Source organism: Dipodomys spectabilis, unplaced genomic scaffold (assembly GCF_019054845.1).
Source record: "Dipodomys spectabilis isolate Male_0828 unplaced genomic scaffold, ASM1905484v1 ptg000039l, whole genome shotgun sequence".
Taxonomy (NCBI): domain Eukaryota; kingdom Metazoa; phylum Chordata; class Mammalia; order Rodentia; family Heteromyidae; genus Dipodomys; species Dipodomys spectabilis.
Genome location: NW_024870716.1, coordinates 12465012 through 12487500, shown reverse-complemented (window position 1 = coordinate 12487500; position 22489 = coordinate 12465012). Strand labels below are relative to the sequence as shown.

Genomic DNA, 22489 nt, shown 5'->3' with positions numbered 1-22489 from the left:
TTAATGCTTTGTCTTGTAGCCATCGTGTGTCTGTACTTTGGCTCTTCTATGGACTGCAAACCAGCTATGGGAGCAGCCCCTTATCCATCCCTATGTTCACCTGGTACCTCCTAGAAGGTCCCATACCAAGCACCCTGTCATTAGCCACTTGTGAATTATGTAACTAACAACCATACCAACAGGTTCAGACACACATCAGTGTATTTAAACTGAAGCCCATTCTCCAGATTTAAATTCTCCACCTGTCTGGGGCTAACTTCTAAACCCATTTTTGTTCTTATTTAACAAAGGAAGAATAAGGGTCCAGTAACTCCTTCCCCCACCCCACCAGTGTCTTTCGTGTGTGTTTTAACAATTTATACAACATCATCTATAATGCACATCTCTTTTTAATTCTCTACCTCTCCTTCAGAAACCTGAACTGAAATCTATAATTAAATAGCAGTCCCTCTCTCTTTTACTTTGTAGGTAAATTATTAGGAAGGTCAAAATCCTTTGTGTCTACCTTATATATCTCTCTTGTAAATGTAAATATCTTCTCTAAATAAATACCAGCTCTCTGAATTCTTTGCCCCTTTCTTTTTTTTTTTTTTTTTTTGGTCGGTTGTGGGGCCTGAACTCTGGGCCTGGGCGTTGTCCCTCAGCTCTTCAACTCAAGGCGAGCGCTCTACCACTTGAGCTACAGCGCCACTTCCATTCTTTGCCCCTTTCATTGTACTTCCATGGATTGTTTGGTTTTGTTTTTTGATTGGAACCAAAGTCTTTTGAACCCCTTTTCAAGGGATTTGTTAATAGAATTTGCCTCTTTTCTTCTAATGTAACTCAAGCGTTACCAGCTCATTATCACACTGCCTAAAGCTGCCTGCCTTTCTTCCCTGCCACTCCTAAATTCACACTGTTATTGTACCCTGTGCCAGTGGCTCACACTTAGAACACCAGCTTCTCAAGAGGCTGAGATCTGAGGATCCAGGTTTGAAGCCAGCCTGGGAAGAATAGTCCATAAGACCCTTATCTAGCTAGCAAAAAGCTGGACATGGAGGTGTGACTCAAGTGATAGAGTGCCAACCTTGAGTGAAAAAACTAAAGAACAGCATCCAGGTCTCGAGTTCAAGTACTAGTACTGGCACACACACAAAAAAAAAAAAACAAAAAAAAACTGTTACTGTCCTATCATTTTGGTCTTTTCTGTGATCAATTTCAAGTACATATTTTCAACTATATATTTTAAAACTGTCAGAAAAGTCATGTTGTCTCTGGCAATAGATTAGAACTTGCCAGTGGCCTAATGCCACATGGTCAGTATGGTTAAAATGGCAATCTGTGACTAATACCTTCATGTTACATCTATTTAAGCTCATATCTAAAATTTGTCACTGTACTTTTAAATAGTTGAAAACAAGTAACTGCTCATACATTGTAAATGCCAGCATCTGAAATAAACCCATCTTGTTGTTTTAAATGTACATAGTGAAAATCGAAATACCATAGCAACTCCATGCTCCTCATCTTACATCTGTACAAGCAAGACCTTCTTTCAATAGCCAACACCAGCAGGATCCAGGTGGCTCACGCCTGTAATCCAAGCTACTCAGGAAGTTGAGATCTAAAGATGAAGATTCCATACCAGCCCAGGCAGCAAAGTCTGTGAGACTTATCCCTAATTAACCAGTTAAAACTGAGAAACAGAGGCATGGCTCAAGTGGTAGAGCACCAGCCTTGAGCTAAAAAACCATGGAAGAGCAAGAAGCCCTGAGTTCAAATCCCAATACGCGCATGCATGCATGCACACATGCGCACAGACAGACAGACAGGCAGGCAGGCAGGCAGGCAGGCAGGCAGGCACGCACGCACGCACGCACGCACGCACGCGCACACACACACACACACACACACACACACACAGCTGACTTTATATCCTCTAGTCTCCTTGAACTCATCCTTCCATTGTGTATTCCCCTTAGCATTTGTTCTTAATGTATTACAGTTATGTTGAAATGTGTTTTTGTTGGGGTTTGTTTTTTTTTTTTTTGCCTATCCTGGGGCTTGAACTCTGGGTCTGGGCTCTGTCCCTACATTTTTGTGCTCAAGACTAGCACTCTTACCACTTGAGCCACAGCTCCACTTCTGGCATTTTGTGGTTAACTGGGTATAAGAGTCTCATTGACTTTCCTGCCAGGGCTGGATTACAACTGCAATCCTCAGATCTCAGCTTCCTGAGTAGCCACTGATGTCCTGCAAAACACGTTTATCATCTTTTCTTCTTGAAATAAAGAATGTGTGTTTGCACATGTGTGTCTGAGGATGTTAGACAAGTTCCCAAGGCTGAGCTTTATACATAATCCCTAACTGTTTCTTACATTTCCTGTGACCCTCAATTCCCTATTCCAATTACTATTCTTCTTAATTGGAATTATTAATTGGATTAAGACATCATAATAAAAGTTATAAGTGACTGTTAAAGATAAAAATTTAATCTTAATATTATGAGGGTAGCTGATTTCATTTCAACCCATTCAGTTACTGGTGGATGATTCTTACATGTTTTAGAATAACAGGGTCACTGCAGGTGACCCTAGAAGTCATCGTGAGGAATGACTAGGAAACGAGGTCATTTCTAGTTTCATCTTCAATGAATAGACGTCTCTGTTCTAGGCCAATAATTTAATTCTCTGAACGCCAAACCATCAGCAATAATCTCACAGTAATCTATTATCTCATGTAAGTTTTATAATCCACCAATTGACAAATCAACCAGTTCCTCCTTAATTTGCTCCTAAGAATTTAGATACATCCATTATTAGAAGTACCTGTCCAAAGCTATTAACTTAAATAGTTTTGCAGAAACATAGCAAATAAGAAAACAAAACAAAAACAAAAGACCTATGGAGCAGCTCACACCTGTAATCCTATTCAGGAGGCTGAGACCTAAGGGCCAAACTTCAAAGCCAACTGGAGCAGACAAAACTGAGACTCTTGTCTCCAATTAGCCAGCAAAAAAGATGGAAGTGGAGGTATGGCTCAAGTGGTAGAGCGCCAGCCTTAAGCAGAAAAGTTAACAGAGGAAGAGTGTGAGGCCCTGAGTTTAAGCTCCAGTACTTGCAGAAAAACAAAACAAAACAAAAAAATGTCAGCAGCCAGGCTCCAGTGGCTCACACCTATTATCACAGCTACTCAGGAGGCTGAGAAGGCTGGGAAGGTGGCTCAGTGGTAGAGCGCTTGCCTTGCATGCATGAGGTCCTGGGTTCGATTCCTCAGCACCACATAAGCAGAAAAAAAAAAAAGCCAGAAGTGGCGCTGTGGCTCAAGTGGTAGAGCGCTAGCCTTGAGCTGAAGAGCTGAGGGACAGCGCCCAGGCCCACAGTTCAGGCCCCATGACCGGACCCGCCCCCCCCCCAAAAAAAGGAGGCTGAGATCTGAGGATTACAGTTCAAAGCCAACTGGAGCAGAAAAGTCCCCATGAGATTCTTATCTCCAATTAACCACTAAAAAACTGGAAATAGCTCTATGGCTCAAAGAAAGAGCTCAAAAGAGCTCAGTGATAGCACCCAGGCCCTAAATTCAAGCTCTGCAACCTACAGCAATGGGAAGCTGTGACCGCTGATTACTGCCTATAATGGCATCAATATGCCTCTTCAGTAGTGCATTCCAGAATGCAAGAAAACCAATGTGAACACTCAAAAGGTGCAGATGATGCAATCCTAGCTACTTAGGAGGCCAAGATCTGAGGATCATGGTTCTAAGCCAGTCAGGAAAATCCATGAGACTCATATATCTGATAAACTACCAAAAGCAGCTACAAGTAGAATGTGGCTCAAATAGTAGAGTGCTAGCCTTGAGGAAAAGAAGCTCAGGGAGAGAGCCCAGGCCCAGGGGTCAAGGCCCAGGACTGGCCCACACTAAGTAAATAAATAAACCAAGGTGACAGGCAGAAAGATTTAGACATGAACACTTGAGCAGAGCTTTGAGCTCAGTATGAAAGGGGAAAGAGGAGTCAGCTGATCTGAACAAACACATCTTCTGGCCACTATGATCCACTCACCGCCTCTGTGTGAATGGGATGCACAGCGAAGAGCAGCGCCGTGAGGAAGGCAAGGCCACGCTTCCTGAAGACCATCTTCTCACAGGTGTGCATCAACACCAGCGTCACGAGGCAGTGGAACACCACGTTCATTGCGTGGAAGTAGAAAGGGTCCATGCCAGTCAAAAATACATTCAGCCTGGGATAAGGAAAAACGAAAAATAGAAACACCTATCTTAGCATACCACCTAAGCAACAGGAGAGCACCGTTTAAGGTATTGAAGCTGGAGGTCAGTGGCTCATGCCTATAATTCTAGCCACTCAGGAGGCTGAGATCTGAGGATCATGGTTTAAAGCCATTCCAGGCAGACAAATATCCAAGAGTCTCTTATCTCCAATTAACCAGCAAAAAGTCAGACGTGGAGCTAAGTCTCAAGTAGTAGAACACCACCTTTGAGTAAAAGAAGTCAAATAAGCGTGTGATGCCCTGAGTTCAAGCTCAAGTACCGGCAAAAAGTAAAAATATAAACAAACAAAAGAAGCTATTATTTTTACAGGATTCCCAACACAGGATCCTCTTACGAATTTGCCTGGGTGCCATGTTTTCCCTGTCTGTGAATTGTCTGAGAACAATGTCAATCCATAGGTAATTTATTTACACTAGTATTATTTCACTGAGGCAGAAAGGATTTGAGCCTGTCCTTCCCTATCCATTGCTTCTAGCACTCTTGCTTTTATGGAAGTTTCTCTGGCAAATCTCAGCAACTTACAGTGCTGGGATGAGAGCCACAGCCACTGGGAATAAACTGATACCCAGGAGACCATGGTTGTGGTCACTGGTGGGACAAGCCGGGCAGAAGCATGCTCAGCTAGGCATGGTGCCACGGAACCTTGATTCAGTTTCTGGAAGCGTTGTCTGATTATCACCCACAGGGGAGCTCAGCATCACACAGGATTCACAGCTTCAGCTGAACTGCAAGGACCAGCAGAGCCACCATGCTTCCGTCTATACAACATGTTCTAAAACAAATTCCCACATATTTCTTAATTCCATTGTTAAGACTCATTAGGAAACTAAAAGAAAACCAAAGGGAAAAAGGAAATCGGTTGTTGAACATCATTTAAAAAATATCATGGCCAACACTGGTGGCTCATGCCTGTAATTCTAGCTACTCAGGAGGCTGAGATCTGAGGATCACAGTTTAAAGCCAGCCCATGCAGTAAAATCTATGAGACTTTTTTTTTTGGGGGGGGGGGGTCCGGTTGTGGGGTCTGAACTCTGGGCCTGGGCGCTGTCCCTCAGCTCTTCAGCTCAAGGCTAGCGCTCTACCACTTGAGCCACAGTGCTACTTCCGGCTTTTTTTTCTTTTTGCTTATGTGGTGCTGAGGAATCGAACCCAGGGCCTCATGCATGCAAGGCAAGCGCTCTACCACTGAGCCACCTTCCCAGCCCTCCATGAAACTCTTATTTCTAAATAACCACCAGAAAACCAGAAGGAGAGCTATGGCTCAAAGTGGTAGAGTGCTAGCCTTGAGCAAAGGAGTTGAGGGACAGCGCCCAGGCCCTGAGTTTAAGCCCCACAACCAACCAAAATACTTAATTAATAATAATGATGATTATCTTGATCATGATGATCAAGATACTGGTTGCTCATGCTTGTAATCCTAACTCCTCAGGAGGCTGAGATCTTACAATCACGATTTAGAGCCAGCCCAAGCAGGAAAGGCAATAAGAAGCGTATCACCAATTAGACAGCACAAACAACAACAACCAAAAAAAAACCAAGTGGAGCTGTAGCTCAAGAGGTAAAGCACCAGCTTTTGGGGGCAGGGGGAACAGCAAAAGCTCAAGGCCTTAAGTTCAAGCCCCATTACAGGCACAAAATAATAATTATTACTATTAGTAGTATTTCACAAAAGAGAAATGCAGTTCAGATACAGCTGAAAGTTGTGTTTAATTTAGTAACAGCTGAGCTTGTGAGTTACAGAAACAAACACCCAGATACAAGACACAATTCTTTGGGGAGCGCATGCATATTCTAAGTGGTGTTGTTTGTAGCTGTCTAGATTCCAATCCATCTTACCAAAACAATACCACTCAGTCTTTGTTCTCCTGCCCTCAATCAACTTCTCTTACAGAACCAATTTGTCTTTGCCAAAATACCCACAAACTATGCCAGGCACCAGTAGCTCAACACCTATAACTCCAGTTACTCAAAAGGCTAAGACTTGAGAATTAAGGTTTGAAACCAGCCATGGCAGGAAAGTCCATGATACTCTTATCTCCAATTAAACAATAAAAAAGCTGGAAGTAGAGGTGTGGCTCAAGTGGCAGAGCACCAGCCTTAAGCAAAAAAGCTAAGAGACAACACACAGGCCTGAGTTCAAGCCTTAATACTAGCACATATATACATGCACTTACACACATACACATACTACTCACAAATATAAATGCCAAATTCCAAGATGACATTCTTAATCCTTGACTCATGCACAACTATAACCTTACAGAAGTTTCAACATCTCAAGCTTTATTTGGGCTTTTGACTCCAAATACCATTAATTACTAATTAACTCTGCTTTCACTCCCTCTGAAGCAGTCACAGCACAAAACTAGACCTAATAAAATGCATTGTGTGGGAGGTGACCCCAAGGCACAGCTACTAGGCTCATCCCAGCAGTGTGCATACAGATCCACAGCCCAGTCCTTAATAACCCACACAAGGAAGAGAAACAGGCAGAGAACTAGGGGACCAGCTGGTCCCTCCTTATAATGAAGAACTGAATTATATTCCTGTACAGGAGAACCCACAAGGAGTGAGACTGTTCCTGGAAGCTGGGAAGCTATAAGAAGGGCAAGTGTTGGGTGCTGTCCTCCAAACCTTGGACGCAATTCCCTAAGGGTCCATCTATGTGTAAGGCTGACTACACACAGCTTTCCACTTCATCAGGCTGTGAGCTCTAACCAGCTAAGCCATTCATTTGAAATTCACTCCCATTAACAGTGATGATAAGCAAGATGGCAGCTCACATGCAGTGAGCGGCTGTCCAAGCTGAAGGTCTCCAACTGCCAATACACATGAGGAGTTTTTCAAAGCACATACCCTCTTAGAGAAAATTCCTCTCCTAGTTATCTGCCATGAAGAAATAATTAACACATATTCAAAGATCTCTCTTTCTCTCTCTCTCTCTCTCACACACACACACACACACAAATAATGCATGCTACCAGGTGTAGTGACATATACTTGCAATACTAGCTACTCCTGAGATAGAAACAAAGGATTCTGAGTTCAAGGCCAGCCTAGACAAGGTTAGTGATCCTGGGCACTGGCAGCTCATCCCTATAATCCTAGCTACTCAGGAGGCTAAGATCTAAGGATCATGGTTTAGAGACAGTCGGGGCAGGAAAGTCCATGAGATTCTTATCTCCAAGTACTCACCAAAAAGACAGAAGTGAAGCTGTAACTCAAGTGATAAAGTACAAGCCTTGAGCAAAAAAAGCTCAGGAACATAGCCCAGGTCCTTCAAGCCCCAGGATTGGCCAAAATAAAGAAAAGAAAAAAGGGACAAAAAGTTTGGGGGGTGTAGCTCAAGTGGAAGACTGCTTTCTTAGCATGGACAGGAACCTAGGTTACTGTATCTCTCTCTCTCTCTCTCTCTCACACACACACACACACACACACATACACAAACACACACACAATGCATGCCAATGTTGATTACAAAAATGGCACAGTCTAAAAATATCTAAAAAGGTTTGAATTCTCCAAACCGAAGGCAAGTCCTGACAAAAATCCTAGGATAGATTTGTATTTGTGAGGATAGAGCAGCAGCTCTAACTCTGGGAGCCAATGGTTAACTGATTAATCCTGTGATTTAATAGGACAGGGGATGTGATCCATGGATTCATCTTTACTTTAACAAAGGCATTTATCAAAATATCTTGCAATCTGCCCACACAAACGACAGTCTAGGAGCACAGAGGTGAAGAATGAATCAATGTCTTCTCAGAGTGAGACTTCCAGTGCACGTCACAGTACTCCATTATTATCTCTGCTCTGCCCAATATTTTCATCAAACACTTAAATGAAACTGTAGTGACTATGCTTATCAAGATTACAAAGTACTTGAGCTGAAAAGTGAAATGTGCTGGCAGCCTACCTGACAAGTCAGACTTTAAATGGCGGAAATTGCTCACTTTAACAGAATTAAATAGAATAGTAAAACTGACCATCTTGAGGATATAAAAGATAACTAAATACTTGCAATTCAGATTAAAAATATACTTGGAGCTGGGCACGGGTAGCACATGCCTGTAATCCTAGCTACATAAGAGGCTGAGATCTGAGGATCATGGCTTAAAGCCAGGTCAGGTAGGAAAGTCAATGAGACTCTTATCTCCAATTAACCACCAAAAAGTGGAGTTGTGGCTCAAGTGGAAGAGCACTGGCCTTCAAGATATTAAAAAAAATAGAATAAATAAAAAAAGCTTAGTGATAGCACCCAGGCCCTGAGTTCAAGCCCCAAGACCAGCATTTTCAGAATCATCTCTCTCTCTCTCTCTCTCTCTCTCACACACACACACACACACACACACACACACCAAATTACCATCCCTTTTCTATAGGTTAGAAGTTCATTTCTTTCCACTGTTACATCCATCTCACTTAGCACCCAGTAGATTCTAAATGAAACTTTACTGAATAAACACATGATGTGCATTATGTTGGATATTGTAAACGATATTTCCCTTCCAATTTTAATATCTTTCATTTTATTTAGTTTAGCCTTCATTTATCACTTAAAAATAAGACAAGCAGTAGAAAATTAAACACTTTTTCCCAGATACTCTTAATACATCTCCGAGTATTTGAAAACCTTCCAAGGTTTGGCAAATATGAGCACAAATCACCCCTTCCCCCTCTGGGATTCCTCTAACATTTATTTATTTATTTTTAGTCGGTTATAGGGCCTGAATTCTGGGCCTGGGCGCTCTCCCTCAACTCTTCAGCTCAAGGCTAGCACTCTACCACTTGAGCCACAGCGCCACTTCTGGCTTTTTCTACTTATGTGGTGCTGAGGAATCGAACCCACGGCCTCATGCATGCAAGGCAAGCACTCTACCACAGTCCTCCACCTTCTTATAAAGCTGGCCAGAAAAGTGGAGTCATAAGCTCACAGCAACTAGATCAGCTGTTCCCCCACAAGGCCACATTCCTGCCCAGGAAAAGTTACATAGACACACTCTCTGGCACCAAAGAGGAAGGAGGGAAGGATCCTTGGCTCCCCCTGCCCCACTTCCATCAGGAGTGGAAAATAAAGTCCATTACTCTCTTTTAATTTTCTTCTTTGAAAATAGCTATTTAGAACTAGAAACCTAGAGTCCTAGCTGCTCAGGAAGCTGAGATCTGAGGATCAAAATCAAAGACAGCCCAGCAGGAAAGTCTGTGAGGCTCTTACCTCAAAATAACCAGCAAAAAGCTGGAAGTGGAACTGTGGCTCAGGTGTAGAGCACTAGACTTGAGCAAAAAAAAGCCAAAGGATCATATCTAAGGCCTGAGTTCAAGCCCCAGGACCAGAACACACACACACAAAAAATCACTACTCAGGTACACACACACACACACACACACACACACACACACACACACACACACACACACACACACACACACACACACACACACACACACACACACGGGCTATATTATACAGATAGAGATATTTTCTCTTTTTTTCAGGTGCAAGATTGGGACTCAAACTCAGTACCTGCTGCTTCCGCTCATTGGCTAGCACCCTATCACATAAGCCATCTCCAACCCTAGAGACCAATATTTATCCTGGGGCACATAGGAGAGTCCTCATAGTCCTCATAGCTCCACTCCTAAGGACTCTACTTCCATCAACTAGTGCTGGTCTGGAAAGTGGGTAAGAGGTTTCCATTGTGATGACTCAGTCTGTTTCTGTCCATCAACCTAGAGTTTTTCTAGACCTACGGATCAAACAACAAGGCTGTGCATCTAGTTCATTCCTAGGGACAAGGAGATTAACTACCCACTACCCCTACCGGCAAACTATTTTGATGACCGCTGTATTCCTGCTGGCTACAAGGGAACGTGTACCACCTTGTCTTGGGCAGCTAGAGCTCCATCACTGTCTTCCTGTCTTCTAACATGCCCACCTCAGATGCAGCGTCCTTCCTCCACATCAGCCCACAGAAAAGAACCACCACAGCACTCCCAAGCTGGGATGCTCCTCAATAATGAAAGTCTCCACATCTCAGGAAAGGGGAATCCAACCACTTGGCCTCTCCCAGGATACAATGGGGGAATGATCAGTGTGTGGTGGCAGTAAGTATGCAAGTCTCCTGACACTCGCTGAAACTGCAGACTACTTCCTTATGCCTCGTGCCATTCCAGCCTCCAGTGACTCCCAGTGGTTCCCAGGCTTCTCAGGCACCTGTCTGCAAGCTACAGCAACTGAATCTATTGCAAGGCAATAGATCTGCCCCCAAGCAACCCAATTAATGGAAGGCAAATGATTCTCAGAGCCAAGAGATGCAGTCTCAAAGTGGAAGGGAAGGCTATATAAACTAGCAAGTTGACCAGGAACAGTCAGACTTCTTTTTTTTTCCCAGCACTAAACCAATACACATTCTTTTCTAGTAAAAACTTACCCAAGGAAAAAGAAAAGTGAGGCGTGCCCTTCACTGTTTGTTCCTGGCGTATGACAGAGTTAGTGATGGTTTCCCTATCGCTTGCCTGCCTGCCAGCTTTCCACAGGCCAGTACAGAGGCCCTCCCCCATTCTGCTGTGTTCATCTGTCTTCCCCTACCTCTTGCTCTTACTACAGCTCTCCAGTGCTCCTGAGCAGTTTCCGTAGTCATCTTAGATTATTCAACCAACAAACAACGACATCTGGTTCTGCTCATTTTTCCTCTCAGGCAAATCCCTTTGGCCCTCAATCGTCTTGGAGGCTCCTCTTCTGCATTCCCTCCAGTACTAGAAATAAATCAGCAAATCATTATCACTTAATGTATCCAAAGAACCAAACGACAGAATTCACAGGCACCAATGCAATCAGCAGGGCAGCCAGGGTGCCTAGCACTCTGAACAAAAGCAACTGTCAGGGTTGGCTTTGAGCTCAGCTGGCTATGAGGAAGATGTTTCCCAGGAGGGTGCAGATTATCATCCTGTCTCCTTAGCATTTGAAGAAATGACCATACTAAAGAAAGGGAAGAAGCTGGGCACAGGTCTCTCAAGCCTGTAATCCTAGCAACTCAAGAGGCTGAGATCTGAGGATCACTGTTTGAAGCTTGCCCAGGCAGGAAAGTCTGTGAGACTCTTCTCTCCAATTAATTACAAAACACACACACACACACACACACACACACACACACACACACACACACACACACACACACACACACACACACACACACACACACACACACACACACACACACACACACACACACACCAGAAATGGAGCTAGCCTTGAGTAAAAAAATAAAAGCTCAGTGACAGCACCCAGGCCCTGAGTTCAAGTCCTATGACTATCACCAAAAACAAACAAACAACAACAAAGGGAGAAAACTGTGGCTAGGACATGTAAATAGGCAGCAAGTTCCAGGAGAAAATCCTTAAAACGAGAATCAGCAAATAATAAAAATAGCCAATTAGAACCAAGGCATCATTTTCCAGTAAATTTTTGTTTTAAGAGTATGTGTTTGCCAGGTGATAGTGGCTACTCAGGAGACTGAGATCTGAGGATCACAGTTCAAAGTCAGCCTGGGGACAAAAGTCTGTGAGACTCTCATCTCCAAGCAGCCAGCAGAAAGTCAGAAGGTATGGTTCAAGCAGTAGAGTAACAGACTTAAGTAAAAAAGCTAAGGGACAGATCCCAGGCCCTGAGTTCCAGCCCAAATACTGCTACCAACAACAGAAAAAAAAAAAAAAAAAGAAAGAAAAGCTAGGGCTTTCCCACTACTATCAGGTTCCAAGATTCACTAGAACAAATCACAGAATTAAGGAAATCACCTGTCATTTAGTCACAAAGGGCACATCTCATGATCAAAGGAAGAGCACCTGGGTACAAGGTCTGGGAGAGGCCAAAATACAAACACTGTGACCAGGCTGTCTCACTCCCAGCATGTCAATACAGGGCTGCCTACCAGGAAGGTGCTGGAAACTTTGGGGTTCAAGGTTTGATTGGAGCATCATTATATAGGCATGATTGATTAACACATGGCTACGGGATTGAACTCAATCCCAAGAGTAGACATCGATCGCATGGCTCCATGCCACAACTCGCTGATTGTGAGCCTAGTCTTTGCAGCATGGCCAACCTTCATGCTGAAACCACCAGGGACCTGCCAGGAGTCACCTGCTTTCAGCATAACTCAGCTATGCTAGATCCATGAGTCTGCAAGGCAAAAGGGAGAAATTCCTAACAGTTATGCATTCCATTCCTTCCCAGACATCCAAAACAAAGACCAGACAAATTTCAAGGTTCCAGTGACTTATGCTTGTAATCCTAGCTATTTGGGAGGCAGAGATAAGGAGGATCTCAGTTAAAGGAAGCCTAGGCAGAATATTTAAAGACCTCATACTCAACTATTAAATATCTGGTGCAATGGTTCATATAGAGTGTCCTAGCTATACAGGAGGCTGAGATCACAAGGATCATGATTCCAGGCAAGTCTAGATAAAAAAGTTTGTGAGGGCTGGGAAGGTGGCTCAGTGGTAGAGCACTTGCCTTGCATGCTCAAGGCCCTGGGTTCGATTCCTCAGCACCACATAAGCAAAAAGAAAAAAAGCCGAAAGTGGCACTGCGGCTCAAGTGGTAGGGCACTAGCCTTGAGCTGAAGAGCTGAGGGACAGCACCCAGGCCCAGAGTTCAGGCCCCACGACCGGACCCAAAAAAAAAAAGTTTGTGAGACTTCATCTCAGCAGAAAAAAAGCTGGGTATGGTGGTGTATGCCTGTCATCCCAGTTGCAAAGGGTGGTATGTATAAATAGGAGAATCAAGGTCCACAGACCTACCCTGACATAAAACAAAACACTATCTCAAAATAATCAGATGAAAATGAGCTGGAGTTAGTCCAGCTCTAGAGGTAGTCAGTCACACCTGCCTAGCAAAGAAAATCCTGAGATCAAACTCAGCACTAAAAAAATAAAAATAAAAACATATGCTAAACAATACTAGAGAGGAAGCCACGGTCAGGCTAGCTCCTCTGACAAAGTAGTGTGAGGTCTCTGTCTATCATTTAATGCAAAATGATGTTCCATGTCTATCTTACTGGCTGAAGGAGAAAAAATAAATAAAACTGAAAATGAAAAAGGCCTTTCTTTAGAAAAAAAAGGACACTCACACAGATAATTTTAGCCCCTGAGAGCAGGCTGTGCAGAGAACCTCCTGTAATTCTGGGAATTGAACTTTGCAGCAGGCACCCACCCCTCTGTAAGCACAGTGGGTTCTGGTGTCACTCGAGAGGAGGAGGATCTGAAAGAGCTAAAAACTTCCTTCTCTCCAGTGAGGTCCAGATCCACAGATTACAGCAGAAAACCACTATCATCCCTTTCAGAGCCAAAGCTGTCCTACCCTCCAATAAGCAGGGCCCTTCTGCCTGCATCCAGGGAAACTCCTTGTCTGCCTCCACTTTTCCCTTTACAGGGGAAGAAGGAAGGTAAACTAAGAAAGAAACTGAGCAGACTTTACCCGCATATTTTAAGGGCAGCCTTCTCTTAATAGTTACCTGAAAGGTTGAGCATTCGGAAAAATGATTGATGCACTAGTTTGTATTTAGATTCATTTGTAACTGGCAAAAGAATACTCATTCTTTCAACAGTGACTTTTGACCCCTGTTTTGCAAGCCAGGCTGAAGATACACCTCGTGGCATCTGAGCTACAGCAAGGGGCACTGAAACCAATGACAAAAAATAACAGCAGACAGCAAGGAGCCTATGGAAGCAAAGCGGCATTTTAGAAAGCCCAAGATGGAAGAATGACGGCTCTTTTAGACCTGGTGGCCAGAGAAGGGCTCTGAGATGGAGTATGTGGGAACAAACACAGGCAGATCTAGAGAAGAGCATTCATGGGCAAAGGCCCTTGGCGGCGGCAGCCCTGGCAGGTGAAGGAACAAGGGCCCCAGAAGGCTGGGGAGGGGCAGCCAGAGGCAGAGCAGTGCCAGCATTCAGATCAAACAGGACTTGGGAGAGCAAAAACCACATCTCACCATAGGCAAAGCATTTCCTATCCTTATTTTATTATTTTACCAATTTTTTTTTCCTGAGACGGGGTATTGCTATGGAGGCTAGTCTACACAGTCCATGACCCTCATGTCTCAACCTCATAAGTGCTGGGATTACATGTGTCGACTACCCTAGCCAGTCCTCATCTCTCTTTTAAAAGCAGAGTGACTGGAAAAAATAGGAAGGGAGTTCCAAAGAAAAGATATTTGTTGATTAAAAAAAAAAATACAACTGCTTCAGAAGGAGAATCCCAAGCCTCTATTCAGAGCCTCATTTATTAAACCCTGGATACAGAAATAGAGTACTCTCCTTCTTATCCTCCTACACTACAGATTGTCATTTAAGCTTATCTTCTATCTCCCGAACATCCTGCCAGATGACAATCACAATCTCTGTTTCTAGGGGTTTCTAGGATAAACCTTAGCTTCATAGAAAATTTTCAAATGTGTTTTCTCCATAAAATCATTATGGCCTCTAGTCCAATTTTTTTTCATGGTCCATTCCATCACTGAACATCCTAGAAAACTTAGTTAAACATCCTAGCCCAATTTCACTTGCCTCTTAGGATTGACAGAAAACAAACTTATTACCCAAAGAGGAACAAGACTGGGGCTGGGAAGGTGGCTCAGTGGTAGAGCGCTTGCCTTGCATGCATGCGGCCCTGGGTTCAATTCCTCAGCACCACATAAGCAGAAAAGGCAGGAAGTGGTGCTGTGGCTCAAGTGGTAGAGTGCTAGCCTTGAGCTGAAGAGCTGAGGGACAGAGCCCAGGCCCAGAGTTCAGGCCCCACGACCGGCAAAAAATAAAATAAAATAAAATAAAAAAGGAACAAGACTGCCTCAAAATGAAATCTCATAGTAGTACAATCAAAAAGCCCATTTCATCATTTCTTTCAGGTTTAGAGTATGGAGGCTCATGCTTACTTTTTGGTTGGTTAGTGCAAGACACAACTATTACAGAAACACACACACACACACACACTCTGTACATCACCTCTATAAACACACACACACACACATACACATACATAAAACTTAACAGCTGCATATGTTAAGATATTCTACTTTTTGGCTCTGACATTTTAAACCACCCACTCCACTCTAAGGATTTGTAGCAGCAACTGAAGCAATTAATAATCGGGATGATGGTGGCTTACTCCTGCAATCCTAGCTACTCAGGAGGCTGAGCTCTAAAGACAGCAGTTCAAAGTCAGCCCAGGCAAAAAGTCCATGGGACTCTTATCTCCAATAAACTACTCAAAAAGTCAGAAGTGGTACTGTGGCTCAAGTGGTAGAGTGCTAACCTTGAGAAAAAGAATTTCAGGGACAGTGCCCAGGCCCTGAGCTCAAGCCCTAGGACTAGGACCAAAAAAGAAGAGAGAAGAGAGAAGGGAGAAGAAGACGACGAAGAGGAAGAAGAGGAAGAAGAGGAGAAGAGGAAGAAGAAGAAGGAGGAGGGGGGGAGGAGGAGGGGGGAGGGGGAGGAGAAGAGGAGGAGGAGGGGGAGGAGCAGCAGCAGCAGCAGCAGCAGCAGCAGCAATCAATAAAATAAAACTTTATAGCAACCAGATGCTGGTGTTCATGCCTGTAATTCTAGCTACCCAGAAGGCTGAAACAGGAGGACTGAGGAACAAAGCCAGAAAGGAAGGTTTGTGAGACTCTTACCTCCAACTAACCAGAAAAAAAAGCCAGAAGTGGAGTTATGGCTCAGATGGTAGAGCACAAGTGTTGAGTGCAAAAGCCAAGTGAGAATGTAAGGACCACTGACTTCAAACCCAAACATCAGCACCAGTTAAAAAAAAAAAGAGAGAAGAGAAAAAGAAAACCTACCAACTTTATAGCAAATTATCATCTCCGGCCCACACATGGAAGGAGAACCACATTGTGTGGTCTTTTAACCTATCTTAGTTTTCCAGCTTTAACACTAGTTCTTGTTGAGTCACACCTGCCCTCACTCACCAAGAGGAAAAGGGGGAAAGAGAAAATTAACAAGCTGTGTACATTTCCAATCAATCAAGGCCTTTTTTCAAGAGATGTGTCTTGGTTCTGCTCTAACAGGGTCTAGAAATATTCCTGCCTGCCCTTGGCCATGATCTCATGAAGAAGCAATATGAGACTTATCTGCAGTAGAGATGCACCGGAATCAGTGCCAGTGGCTCGCCTGTGGATTCATGAGGGCCAAAGCCAGACAGCCCATGAGACTCCTGTCTCCAATTAGCCAGCAAAAAGCCAGAAGTGGAGCTGTGGCTCAGGTGGTAGAGTGGCAGCCCTGAGTGAAAAAGCCAAGTAATGTGAAGCCCTGAGTTTAAGCCACACCGCCAACACACACACAAAGAAAATGGACAAAAACCACAAAGGCACACTTTCCAAGATTAAAGAGGACAAATAAACATAAGAAAAGGTATTTGAATTTTTCTAATTTGGGGAGGGGAATGTAAATAACCAAATGCTGAAATAAGGATACAGGATGACCCATTGTAACAATGAGATGTACAAGACACTGTGTTGAAAAGAAAAACAAAGGAGTAACAATACTCAATAGGAAATGGACTCATTACCTTGCTCATGTAACTGTAACCCCTCTGTACATATCTTTACAACATACACACACACACACACACACACACACACACACACACACATATAAAAGAAAACGTGTTTGACGTCACCAGCCACTGAGGAAATAAAAACTACCCGTAGTGAAGTATCACTATCACCTGTCAGAATAACAGAATGATGTAAAAAATTAAAAAGAAAAAAAAATATTGAAGGCTGTCTAGGAAGGGAAAAACTGACTCACTCATACAATGCTGGCAGTAATGTATGGAAAACAGTCACACAGTTTCATAAAGAATTAAACATGTAACCACAATAGATCTAACCATTGTACTTGGGAATTTTCCCTAGAAAAATAAACATTTGTTTGTACAAAACCTATAAATGAATATTTTATCACTGTTATTTGTAATAGCTCTAAAGTGAAAACAACCCAGATGTCCTCAATAGATGATTGGTTACAATGACATACTACTGGGCAGTAAAAAGGAACAAATTATTCATACATGCAACAAACTGAATAAAGATCCAAAGATTCTCAATGGAAAAATAAAAGGCCAATCTCAATAAACTGAATGTCACATGATTCCATTTACATAATAGAGGCAAAATTATATAATTCTATACTAATGGCAAAATTATAGAGCTGGAGAAATGGTGGTAGTTGTGGGCAAGAGGGGGGTTTTATAGATTAGGTGGTTGTTTCAGCTTAGGTGTTCACTGCTGCTGAGAGCATGAACTAGCCTCATGATGAAACTGTTCTACAGATCTCCACTAAAGTGGAGGTCTCAGTAATGTACACACAGAACCATATATACACTTACCAAAACAAACTAAAAAGAATACATGTAAAACTCACAAAATCTAAGTAAAAGCTGGAGATTCTATCTATCAGCATCAGTTTCCAGCTGGGATATTTTTCTGTACAAGATGTTACCAATGGGACACAAGGAGCATGGGATAAATGAGATTTCTAAAATATGACCTAGAGGAACATATACTTAGCTATTTCAAAAATAAAAGGGTTTTTAAAAATGAGTTTTAACAAGCTGAGAATGTGGCTTAGTGGTAGAGTGCTTGCCTAGCACGCATGAAGCTCCAGGTTTGATTCCTCAGTACTACATAAACAGTAAAAGCTGGAAGTGGCGCTGTGGCTCAAATGGTAGAGTGCTATAGTCTTGAGCAAAAGAAGCTCAGGGACAGTACTCAGGCCCTGAATTCAAGCCCCAGGACTGGCAAAGAAAAAAAAAAAGTTTTTAAGTCTCAAAGATTTTGCTCAAACATAATTTAAGATAGTTTCAAATGGTCAGCACATATTTAAAATGCCATCAACTATGTTTCTGTCAACCACCTAAAACTAAAATCATATAAACATATTCTAGAGTAAAGCATCTCTGCCATTGATTAGTTCATCCTGATCAATTAATAAACATGATTGTCTGACCTGCCATCCACATTCCTGAAGAGCTATATGAGGCATGGGTGTACTCCAGCTTTATGCTACTGTACTAGGTATGGTTTCAACTCAGGTGACAATGCAGAGAAACTACTTAAATTATTTAAATCAACACCTATGCATAAAGATAGACTAGCTAATTTTTTTGTTGGGCTTTGTTTTTGTTTTTGTTTTTTTGGTTGTGCCTGAACTCTGGGCCTGAGCGCTGTCCCTCAGCTCTTCAGCTCAAAGCTAACATTCTACCACTTGAGCCACAGCACCACTTCTGGCTTTTTCTGCTTATGTGGTGCTGAGGAATCAAACCCAGGGCGCCTCATGCATGCAAGGCAAGTGCTCTACCACTGAGTCACCTTCCCAGTCCTAGCTAATGTTCTTTATGAAGAGAAACTTAATTCTTTCTCTTTCCTACCCATTTCTATCTAGTACTATGTTGCTTTCTAGATTTGCAATTAAATTTTCCAAAAATAATCTCTCTCAGCTGGGTGCTAGTGGCTATGCCCGTAACCTTAAGTACTTAGGAACTGAGATCTGAAGACCATGGGAAGGAAAGTCTTTGAGTCTCTTATTTCCAAATAACCAGCAAAAAGCTGGAAGTAGAAGTCAAGTGACAGAGTGCCAACTTTGAGCAAAAAGACTAAGGGGCAGTGCCCCAGACCTGGCACATACTGGCACACACACACACACACACAGAAAAAAGTACATCTCTTCATTCCAAGTAAGATAATATGAGCAAGGTATCTGCACTGCAGACAGCAAGAGCCTCTTATAATCAATGATCACCACAAATTTTCTTCATTCCCTGTCCTCACCTACCCCTACTTTACTAATGGCCTAGCCCTTTCCCTTCTTCCCTTCTCCATGCCTCCGGCCTCTACTCATGCATCTCCATCGGAAAGTTTGCAACATTTTCTGGAGTGAACACCTGAAATTCTTCCCATCCTCCAGCAAGTATTCACAGACATTTAACTCTGATTTTTTTTTTTAATGTAAAGTGCTCAGACCAGGGACCAAGGCAGGGTCCACGGCTGTCCTCAGTCCAGCATACCTCATACTGTGCTCTCCCACAGCTTCAAATTAATCAGCAAGTCTCCTGTAATAAATGAAAATCACAGGCATTGTGGTGTAGACCTGCAGTTCCAGCAGTAAGAGTCTAAGGCAAGGGAATCTCAAGTTCAAGGCTGGCCTGGGTTTCAGAGCAAGGCTCTTATCATACAGAAAGAAATAGGGTACACTGGTATATATGCCATCTAAAGAGACCTTAAGAAACATTTGGGCCATAGACTGGATCTCAGTTCCTAAGTACTAGCTATTTGGGAAGCTGAGAACTGAGGATCCCGTTTAAAAGCCAGCAGGAAAATCCACCAGACTATTATCTCCAATAAACTAGCAAAGAGCCAGAAGTAGAGCATAATGCCCTGAGTCCAAGCCCTAGTACTAACACACACAGCAAAGCACACACACAGAGCAAAACATTTAGAAACTTGGAAGTACTGATCAAGTTGCTCGGCAGCTACGGTTACCTTTCAGTTGAAAGCTCGTCCAACTTTTCCAGATGGATAAACATGTATTCTCGTTATGGCCAAATGTGTCCTTTTCTACCCCTGCTTAAAATGCGGTACTTCTAGTTGGAAGAATGAAGTCAAAAGCCAGTGGCCAGTTTCCCCCGCTAGGCCATCAGAGCCCCACGCCTGCTGGGACCCGTCCCCGGGGCCCTTACGCCCTTGGAAAAAGACTTCAACCATCGACAGCACAGAGCCGACATGATTTCACGGAGTCCGTTGGTCCTGCGCGTTGCAACAAGCTTCGAAGCTGAGCTGCGGCGCTAAGGGCTGGAGTCGAGCTGGGGATGCAGGCGAAGGCGCTTCTCTCTTCCACGGTGCCAGCTCTCTCTAAATCTGAGGCAGCCCTCCACCCTCCGAAATCTGCCCTGCTCCCCATTCCCTCTCCACCTATTCACCCCAAAGATGCTGAATCATGACTCTGGGGCTATGCTGGGGGTGGGGGGCATTTCAGCGGGGACCCCACGGTCCCCAAAGGACCCCGCGCGCTCCGTGCACCTACAACAAGTGCAGAATCCGGAGTGACTTGGGTGGATCCAAGACGACCCCGGACCAGCCAGGGGCGCAGGGGCGCGGGGCCGAGGCGGGGTGGGGGCGCGGTACGTCCCGTTCCCGGCCCGCGGCTCCCCCGGGCCGCTCCCCAGAAGGCCGCCCCGTCCCCAGCGGCCAAGCAGCCGCGGATCCGGGAACGACGTCGCCCGCCGCCCGCGCCACTCCCGCCCCGCGGGGGCCGGGTGCTGGGGCGGCCCGGGCGGCGCGCGCGCCTCGCCGGAGAAACTCGCCCCGACTCCCCGGCGCGAGCCCGGCGGGCGGGAAGGGGCGCGGGCGCGGCGGGCGGCGGGGCTCACCTGAAGGTGAGCACGCACAGCGGCCGGTAGGACTTGTGGCTGCTGTTCTCCGCCATGCCTTTGCCCCAGAAGTCGTCGGCGAAGACGCCGCGGAGCAGCGGGGCGCCGGGCCGCACGTCGGGGTTGTTCACGATGGCCCACACGTCGTCGTGCACGAACTCGCCGCGCAGGGAGCCGGCGTGGCACAGGCAGCCGGCCCCGGCCAGCAGCGCCGCGGCCCCGGCCCCGGCCGCACTCGGCGCCAGCCCATGGCCGGCCCGCCGGGAGGACGCGCGGTCCCCGCCGCCGCCGCCGCCGCCGCCGCCGCCGCCCCGGGCTCCGGCGCTAGCCACCATCGCGCACACGCCCGCTGCGCCGGCCTCGGCCGGGCGTCTGGCATCCTCCCCGGCCGGGGCCCGAGCTGCGCGCGGCGGCGGTCCGCAGGCGGCCTCTGGCACGGCGCGGTGAGCGCTGGACCACGCGGGCGCCCCGCGCTCCGCCGCCGCCTGCGCCGCCGCCTCGGCCCCGCCGCACATAAACAGCGGCGCCCCCGCCTCCCCGCCATCGCCGCCGCCGCCGCACCGCGCACGCGCGCGCCGGCGCCCCCGCCCCCGTCCCGACGGGGGACGGCGGGGAGGACGCGGGGTCCCGCCCAGGACGCACCCCCTAGTCCCAGTGCGGGGTGCACGGGGAGGACCCCGGCCCGGGCCGGGCGGGGAGGACGGGGGTCCCGCCTGGGACGCCCCCCCCTCCTCTCCGCAGTGGCGGACCCCAGCTCGGGGCCAGGGGGGAAGACCCAGGATCCCGCCCAGGGCGCACCCCGCCACCGCTGCCCGGGCCGGTTGAGCGGGTGCGAGGTCCGGGGTTGGGGGGTGCGGGCGCCTGTCACCCCCAGCGGGAGCCACATCCCAGGCTCCCAGACCCCAAAGCTACCTCTCCAAAGCCTTGCGGGGCTCTGACCCAGTGTTAGCAGGGGCCCAGGGTGCCGCACAAGTCCCCAACGGGACTGGGCCTTGAACTCAAGGCCTTACTCTTTCACTTGCCTCTCCCTTGGCTTTCTCGCTTAAGGATGGTGCTCTACTACTTGAGCCAGGGCTCCACTTTTGGCTTGTTGCAGATTAGAGACATGAGTCTTGGATTTGTCTGTCCAGACTGGTTTTGAACTAGAATCCTCAGATCTCATCCTCCTGAGTAGCTAGGATTACAGGCGCCCAGTGGGGCTTCTTTACCCATTTTTTTCTCCACATTCTTGTAGGAAGTTCCAGGTTTGATTTTTTTTTTTTTTTTTAATTTGGCTCTGGACACTCTGACTCGGGTCTTGAAACATTTCTCCTCCTTTTATATTTTACTTTCCTTGAAGACAGTTGGAGAGGACAAATTGCAACAAAGTTTCTTCCTAACTGGGCCTCTGGGTCTGACTTATATCCCTGTCTTAGGTGTGTTTGAATTGCACCTACATAGCCAGTATACATTTTATAAAACTGGGGATAACAAAACACACAAAAAGCAAACAAAAATACCTGAGTTCAGGCTCTTAAATTTCCTTTCTTTCTAAAAGGTTGTTCTCTAACCCCCTCTCTTTTCATACAAATTAAAATATGTAAACCAGTTATATCTATCAGGATGATTGCTTGAATTTCTCCAAGGTGAAGAAAAAAAATCTCTTAATTTTTTAGGACCCTTGCAAATTCCCATGGTATGTTAATTATGTTACAGAGAATTTCACAGATCCATACAGAAAAAAAACTAAAGTAAAAAGACATCAGTCTATTGTTATTCTCTAAATAATCCTTTAAAAAAAAAACCCAACTCATTGTT

The 22489-nt window shown here is 45.3% G+C and overlaps 1 protein-coding gene across 1 annotated transcript in view; it reads right to left on the bottom strand.

The window, feature by feature from the left end:
* Tmtc1 (transmembrane O-mannosyltransferase targeting cadherins 1) overlaps positions 1-21207 on the bottom strand; it is a 146540-nt gene extending 125333 nt beyond the window's left edge. Inside the window, exons 1-2 of the mRNA XM_042677525.1 lie at positions 20693-21207; positions 4040-4217 (exon numbers count right to left, since the gene is read on the bottom strand). Of these exons, the coding sequence (XP_042533459.1) occupies positions 4040-4217; positions 20693-21207 (693 nt within the window). The remainder of the gene's footprint in view (positions 1-4039; positions 4218-20692) is intronic.
* Between the last annotated feature and the right edge of the window lie 1282 nt (positions 21208-22489).